Source organism: Camelina sativa, chromosome 4, assembly GCF_000633955.1.
Source record: "Camelina sativa cultivar DH55 chromosome 4, Cs, whole genome shotgun sequence".
Taxonomy (NCBI): domain Eukaryota; kingdom Viridiplantae; phylum Streptophyta; class Magnoliopsida; order Brassicales; family Brassicaceae; genus Camelina; species Camelina sativa.
Genome location: NC_025688.1, coordinates 25649618 through 25657738, shown reverse-complemented (window position 1 = coordinate 25657738; position 8121 = coordinate 25649618). Strand labels below are relative to the sequence as shown.

General features: G+C 36.9%; 2 protein-coding genes across 3 annotated transcripts; both read right to left on the bottom strand.

Annotated features, from left to right (window-relative positions):
• LOC104782444 (subtilisin-like protease SBT4.1) lies at nucleotides 830–5013 on the bottom strand. The gene is made up of 10 exons (XM_010507378.1): nucleotides 4820–5013; nucleotides 4423–4514; nucleotides 4220–4311; nucleotides 3826–4057; nucleotides 3052–3592; nucleotides 2843–2946; nucleotides 2314–2556; nucleotides 2025–2148; nucleotides 1729–1951; nucleotides 830–1615 (listed from the first exon to the last, which is right to left on the bottom strand). The coding sequence occupies exons 1-10, from the start codon at nucleotides 4907–4909 to the stop codon at nucleotides 1026–1028; spliced, it is 2331 nt and encodes a 776-aa protein (XP_010505680.1). The 5' UTR covers nucleotides 4910–5013; the 3' UTR covers nucleotides 830–1025.
• LOC104782443 (serine/threonine-protein phosphatase PP1 isozyme 4) lies at nucleotides 6190–8115 on the bottom strand. Of its 2 annotated transcripts, none has more exons than XM_010507377.2 (4): nucleotides 7847–8115; nucleotides 6896–7455; nucleotides 6609–6810; nucleotides 6190–6513 (listed from the first exon to the last, which is right to left on the bottom strand). In XM_010507377.2, exons 1-3 carry the CDS (start codon nucleotides 8052–8054, stop codon nucleotides 6622–6624), a joined length of 957 nt encoding a protein of 318 aa, XP_010505679.1. In that variant the 5' UTR covers nucleotides 8055–8115; the 3' UTR covers nucleotides 6190–6513; nucleotides 6609–6621. The 2 variants fall into 2 exon arrangements, with proteins under 2 accessions (XP_010505679.1, XP_010505678.1); XM_010507376.2 differs by having other exon boundaries at nucleotides 6190–6495.

Here is an 8121-nt window from a genome sequence, read left to right as displayed (position 1 = left end):
GAACCACCTTCTTGAGAAGTTGTTGGTATTGCTTACAGTCACCATGATACGATCCAAAATCAACATGGACAACATAAATCTGTGTATTACATTCGATAAAATATTTATGCTTTGCCTTTGAGGAACATTAGATTTAGAGAAAAATCATATGAATAATTAAAACTAAAAGAAGTACCTTCATTAGCGTATTGTGGGGAGATGGCCCCAATGTTCTACCCGCACATACGACGGAAACTGAAATTGCTAAGAAAATCAAGAACATTTGGGAAACCATTTCAATAAAATAGCTAAGAAATATATTGAGAGATATAATAAACAGACTTGAAATTTGGATGGAATAAACTGTACTGTAACTATAATTCTAAATAGAGTTGAGCAATGAAAACGTTAGGCCAAAATTGCGTTAGCTATATAAGTTCTATAACATATTGTGAGCTAGCGTTTATAACCGCATTTGTAATTATTAATTAGACTCCCTTCTGAGCGTTGTTTTCCACTTTTTAACTTCCCATTCTCAATTATGAATTAGAAACAAAATACAAAGTCACTTGTTTATATATGAACATTAAAGTATATTTAGTTTATTTTTCTTAACTCGCATGAAAAATGATAACTAACATTTATATTTTGAAACAAAAATGTGTTTTAGTTACCCTCTATTTGAATTAATTTTCGTTTTAAGGTTTTTTTCCTATATTGAAATTAGTGTTCCATTGTTTTTTTTTTAATGTGTATTAATGGCATAAAAAACAGAATTTCACCTCAAATAAAAATAATAAAATATAGTATTATTAAACGTAATATCAGAAATCAAATTTGTCTTGTGAGAGATAATAATTTCGTAATATATTTATTAGGTTTTTACTTTTTACCAACGGAGGGATCATGACTTAGTACACGACACTTGTTATCAACGGAGGGACCATGACTTAATGTGCACGACACTTGTTATCACCGGGTATCATTAATTAAGACTCGAATAGTCTTTTATTAACTAGATATATAAACTATACTGTGTGGCATGTTTAGGTCTTGGGAATTAAACTGCAAGCTTCGGGTTCCTTAACAGAGTATATGACTATGGGACTCCTGACTTTGCGAGAACCATCGATTTCCGTCCACGTGAGCCACGTGTTCCTTGTCATAAACGCCTTCCCCGCCTTCCAATTCGGCTTCGATGTTCCGGTGACAGTCACCGTGAAAGTCTTGGTCTGTCCCAACTCACTAAATTGTAACTGTGGAGGATCCACAATGATATTGTCAAAGTCCTTATCACCCCGGTAGTTGATTTCCCCGCGGTAAGTGGACTCTCCGTCGTAAACGTTGGTGACCGTTCTACGGAAGATTTCTTCAAATGGGGCATCGAGGGGGACTCGAGCCGTCATGGTTGGATAGTTGAGGTCGGCTTTGGGGTCTATCTCTGTCTTGGAGCAATCTATTTTGTCGCTTCCAGCGTCTGATCTTAGCTTCTCTGTGTTGTAACCTTGTTTGCACATGTAATCTATGTAGTCTTGGTAATGTGTTTCGTAGACCAAACCCGGGTCTAGGACTTTTGCAGCGTTTAAGTGACCTGACCCGTATGCAAACTCATTCCCCTCATCTGTCATCTCCGTGGCTGCAAGGAGAAAACAAAAAAAAAACAATATTAAAAGAATATATACTACAAAATACAAATTAATTACATCACTCATACACAGATAGATAGATATGATTGGTGTTCGAACATACAAGTGGTCATGAGGGCAGATTTAACAGCAGATGGAGACCACGAGTTGGTGAATGACTTGAGGTACAAGGCAAGTCCAGTGGCGTGAGGGCAAGCCATGGAAGTTCCTGACATTATGTTGAATCTTAGATGGCGGTAGCCGTTGGAGGGGACGTCGTCTGACAAAAGATTCACATTCTCTGGCCATCCTGCTATGATGTCTAACCCTGGAGCAGCTATATCGGGCTGAAAACAAAACTCAATATATGAGATTCCAACCATATATATTCATTTTCTTTTATAGTGATGATCAAATTACCTTTAGAATGTTTGCTAGGAACTTGTCACAACTAGGACCCCTTGACGAGATTTTAGCAACAGTTGGAACCCATCCCTCTTCTCGTGCAATTTCTTCCGTCTTGTGGATTTTGACTGAACCTTTGCTGTAATATATAGGAATCAATAAAAACCATAATTCATTTTTTTTCTTCTTCTTTTTAACTTTGTGGAGTAAACGATTAGTCATGACTTGTATAGAAGCGATAGTTATATCACGATTAGTAATGATATCTTTACCAAAAAAAAAAAAAAAAAAAAACAATCGTTACCCTTGATGTTTTCTATAGTACTTCTCTAGTTTAGCCTTTTTTAGTTTGTCCAAAAATATAGAAGCGATAGGAAACTGTAACTTTTTCGTCTCATTGAAGTCATGAAGTTCCTTTCCCAATACGATTGCGCCTTTCGCTCTCTCTTTAATCGCTTTGTCCAAGAGTTTGATTTTTGAGAATGGGACGAGAACATCTTTTCCTTCGTCGTTCTCATCGTTAGACGAGATTGGGTGAATTTTGCTTCTACAATTGAGAAGCAAACGTTTTCATTAAACAAATATATAGTACAATGATATATATATAGAAGTCATTTGCAAATATCATTTTACTCGAAGCATATATAAACTGATGTTCTATTTTTTTTTAAACATATCCATTAGAGCATCTCATTCTGTAAGTATTTCAAAGGGTTTTCATGATTTAAATATATATATATATATATATAAGTTAGAGAAAATTTAATTGTGAAATCGGATCATGTGCATATGCACCAATTTGCATATAACAAACCCTTATGAGGAGGACTTACTCAGCGATGAGTTCACGTTTTCTTATTAATTCAGCGGGCGCTTTTTCTCTCAAAAGTGGGTAGAACGAATCTTGTGTCTCAAAGGTGTTGATTGTGTCGTACACCTGGTTGCATAACAAAAGAAATTCATTGGGAGACTATTTTGAAAGTGATAAATAAGCCTAATGGGAGATACTTGCGAATCAAGAAACATATCTGTTTCTACTTACTACAATTGGCTTATCTTCTCCTTCCAGCTCCAACTTAGTCTCGAAAAATCTATCTTTCAAGCTCGCTGCAACCGTCATGACCCAAGGTGCGGCATTGACGACCTCATGATATTTCCCAGTGTTCCCGGCGGCGGCTGAAGTCAAAATTCCATTATTAAGTGCTCTCAGGAACGCCCACGAGATTTTATCTTCTTGCAGCTGAGTATATTTAATCCCCTGGGAAAACGAGATGATGTCGACCTTGTCCAAGATCGCTTGATCTATTGCCTTCACGACATCATGTTCTCGACAAACTTGACTCTCTGTACCATCTAATCTTATTACATTCCAACATGTTTTGTAAACGGCGATCTTTGCGTTGGGAACACCACCTCTCATCGTGCCTTCCGCTAGCCCAAAGTAGCTCGCCTTCTCTACTTTCCTACCGGCAACAATGGAGGCTACGTGTGTGCCGTGTCCCGTCACGTCAATCACCGATTTCTCTTCAATCCACTTGTACTTTTCTTTGCCCGGGTAGTATGATCGAGCCCCAACGATCTTGCTGCAATTGCAGTTTTCAGTAGCAAGATTAATTCTCACACTTCCAAGATTTCTAATAACCATGTCAGCTTGAGAAAAAAAAAATCTTTTAATTTTCATCATAACTAAATGTTTATATAATGTAAATTTTGAACCCAAACTAATCCCACACGGATCTATGAGTACGTACTAAACCAAGATCGATACTAAAAGAAAATATAATGAAAAAGAGAACGGTTGATAAATGTATAGTACTTGTTGCAAGTTATATCTTCGCATTTGTTTTCCCAACCCGGAGGAGGAGGGCTGTCGCTACTGAAGACCTCAGAGTAAGGCCAGATGCCCGTGTCGATGACAGCCACCACCAAATCACTCTCATTCTCGGGATTTCGCTCAGCTTCTAATGTTAGATTCATGAAGTCCCATGATCTTGTCGTTTGAAGCTTTAGGTCTCTGCTACGCGACACTTCCAATACTTCTCTCCTCCCTACATCAAGCATTAACACCATCCCTCCGTTATTACAACACATCAATTAAGTTCTACCACTAGGCTATAATTTTTTTTTTCCGTTTACGTGTTATAATATTGTAATGATGTATATATAAAATAAATCGAGACGCAAACGTGACGAAGCAATTGAGGTCTTACTCCTCAGCTTTTGACATTCACTTTGTGTGAGTCTTGCTGCCAAACCGGTGAAACTCTCACTATAGCTGTAGATAAATGCATCCTCTATAGTGCTGCATGTGTTGAAATACAAAACGATTAATTAGTTTTCCCGGGAATTTTGACCTATACATGTCATCAAAACCGATATGATTTATAACGAATATATAAGGCAAAATTAAAACCTATCGTCGTCAAGAACTTCGCCGAGTAGTTCTTGGTGACCGGAACTTGACCCATATCGATGCCCTCCAACTTTCATCTGCACAAGGTATGTCTGTGCCATACAAAGCAAGAGGTTTTAAAATATGTCAAAATCCAAACATTATTCTTTATGCTACCATTGTCCTAAAATAGAAATAGAAACATTGGATATGGGAAACTAGTAGGACTACGTGTATGTATGTCAAGCAAGATGCACAAAAGAAAATAAAAGCAAAACGGAATAGTGATTCTGATTAGTGCATGTCAATTAAACAAGACTTACTATTATTAATTATTTAATTAACAAATATATTCACGAGAAAGGGTTCGGATTAGTGTGAGGAATGTGTAAAGATAAAGGTCCAATTTTTTTCTCACCTCTCGCGGGTCGTTTGCTTCCGCAGAAGAAGCAACGAAAAAGAGTAGCAGTTGAAGAAGGAAGAGGAAGGTACGAAAAGATGTTGCCATCCCTCACTCACTCACTCACTGGAACAATCTTTATATTTCTTTTTTTTAAGGCTTTTTTTGTCAACTCTTTTTTTTAAGGTTATATATATCACTCTAATTTTTTTTAAGTTATGTTGCAGTGCATGTTAATGCTTGATGCCTCTATTTATAGAGAAAGTTCATGAAGGAGATTGGGACCAAAAAGGAGTGAAGAAGAGGAAAATTGGAGGAGAAGATTGAAACCAAACATTTCATCGTGCAAAGGCTTATCAATCAATTTATGAGAATCTTATTCCCTTATTAATGAAGTTGCATGCATTTTCTGGTGATTCTTGAGAAATTCCATGATGGAAAAAATGTATTTTTACTATAAATCAGGAGTATACGGTATTGATTCAAGTGACAAGTCAAGAAAACGTGAGGTTTGACGCACATGTGTATAATAAATGCTTGGTTCAATGAAACTTGTAAGGTCCAGCTCGAGCACAATTTGGTCAGATAGTAACAATCATCTTTCAATTGTTTGTTTGTGTTTACGTCAGTCTATATATTTTATTATCTTCTTTCAAATGAACCCACACACACAAAAGAAAAAAAAAATTGTAAACTTGCATGCCAAAGGCAATGGTTGAAAACTGCCCTTTACGTCTAACGCTTATTTTCAATTTACGAAAATGTTTATAAAAAGTAAATATTTAAAGTAAGCTTTTTTCTTTTGAAATATTTTGTTTTCAATCGAAGGCCTAAATAATAATGTATATAATGGCACAATGGGAAGTTGAGGCTAATATGACATGGTCACAATACTATGTAGGAAATGTTTGAGGATACTATGATCAAAGGATACGTCGTCCAACTTTTAGTGAGGAAATGGACTAAGAATATGAACATATTCAAAGATATGATAATGACATAGTAAATGTCTAAGGAATTGGATACATGTGGTTTTGGTTCCCGTTTGCAACAGGAAAAAAAAAAGTTACTTTTACGAGCTTATGGCTTCGGTGTTTACTTCTCATCCACAACAAAGAACATCATACAATTTCATGCCCTCTAATAATTATATTCTATTCTATTTCCAGAGTCCACCTAACGGATCATATATCAATATCACTTCACATACGATTTGACCAAAACGAGTGGCCATTTCTTGGTTTATTTCAATAGCCCACATTCTTCTTCTACTTCACATGAATATGGGTGAAAATTGTGCTTGTGTAATTTTAGATTCTCATTCGATTTTTATGATGATTAATTGAAGATGTCCATATGCGTTACTTATATTCACTTTCACATCATGCTTAAGAGACAAAGCTCATCTTACTTAACTTTTGATTTTTCAATCAATCATTTCATCTGGTGTCCTAAATCCAAGAAACGATCATATGCATGTACACACCAACTATGTGCTTTTCAACAGGCAGATAGAAATCATCTAAAAAAAGCCCATAAAAGAAGAGAAGTAAAAATATGCAGAGAGTGAGTTTGGGGAAAAAAGATTAGAAGACCAAGGTCTTGCTCCTTTCCAAGAGCTCTCACTACCATCATCAGTACACACTTTAACGCCAAATCTTCAATATCGATTTCTCAAGCATAGCCAAATCCATCTGTGATAAGAAGGAAAACTGAAATGACCCATGGAAATTAAAGTTTGACAGAGAAAATCCTTTCATTCACTTGTTTCGTTTTGGTTTTTGCAAAGGACAGTCTATTGACTAACCTCAATTGAAGGATCAAATCTTTGTGGACATCATGAATTTGGTCTTCTTCTCAGCGGGCTTCAAAATCTGAAATGAGCACATAAGATTCTCGTCCACGCTCATCATTGCACCAGCATTATCAAATTCGCCACAGTAGTTAGGAGCTGAAAACACCGTCACGAGTTGCCTATCAGCAAAGAACTCATAGCCATCCTCCACGACCTGCCATCATCAGAAATTTCAACTTCCTTGTTAACATCACAAAAGCAGTAGTAGAATCAAAGAGTGACATGATCGAAATATATACCTGATGGGCACGGCAAACAAGGTCAAGATCATGTTTCGTAAGAAACTCAGAGACTTTATCAGGACCAAAGGTGTATGAAACCCCTCTATCATTCGCTCCCCATCCTTTAACATCTTTCCCAGGATCAGACCAAAGCAAATCACAGAGCAGCCCGTTGTCCGGAATCATAGTAGGACGAGGCAAGTTCCTAATCTCATCCAAATGATTAAGCTCCGGCGAAAGTCCACCGTGCATACACAATATTTTGTCATCTATAAGCGCCGCAACAGGAAGACAGTTAAAGCAATCTGAGAAAACCTTCCATACCCTCACATTGAACCTCCTTTTACATTCATCATAAAACCCATAAATCCGATTGATAGAAGCACATTCGTGGTTTCCTCTCAGTAGAAAAAAGTTCCCAGGGTATTTGATCTTGTAAGCTAGTAAAAGACATATTGTTTCAAGACTCTGTTTGCCTCTGTCCACGTAGTCCCCGAGAAACAGATAATTAGCGCTAGGAGGGAAGCCACCGTACTCGAACAGCCTCAGCAAATCACTATATTGCCCATGTATGTCACCTGGTTAAAAATTCATTCACACCACAAATCACTATACTGAAACAATCTCATAATCAAAATGATGTTTTCAACAATTCCAATGAAAATAGCATTGCAAAACAAAGAGGTAGATACTCTTATTCTGAAATCTCCATTGTTCTCTAATCTATTCAAATCTCAAACACCAGCAAGAAGCTAAACTAGGCCTAACCACTCAATCACAATCCACAAAAAGCCAAAACATTTCTCATTCAGATTCTTCAGAACACCAATCAGAGGAAAGTGGTCAAACAACATTATCCAAAAAAAAACCCATTAAGTTCACACACACTCGCGAAGACAAACAATAGGAACCCTAAAAATTCAATTCGGTTCGACAATTAAAATCAAATTTAGGAAGACAAAACAATACCACAAATTTTGATGGGTGCTTCAAGCTCAAGCAAATTGGGTTGCTGAAGACAAATATCTCGAGCTGTAGTACAGAGCTGTTTGATCTCAGCTTCCGAGAGCTGGACTTGCTTTCCCGGTCTAGCTAACCGAACCTCCGTGAGTCGTTTGATTATATCATCAAGAACCGCCGTGTCAATCGCCGTTTGCTGCCCCGTCGTCGTCGCCATTAACAGAACCCACCCAAAAAAAAAAACCCTAATTTTTTCGACCTCAAAAAAAAAAAAAAAAAAAAAA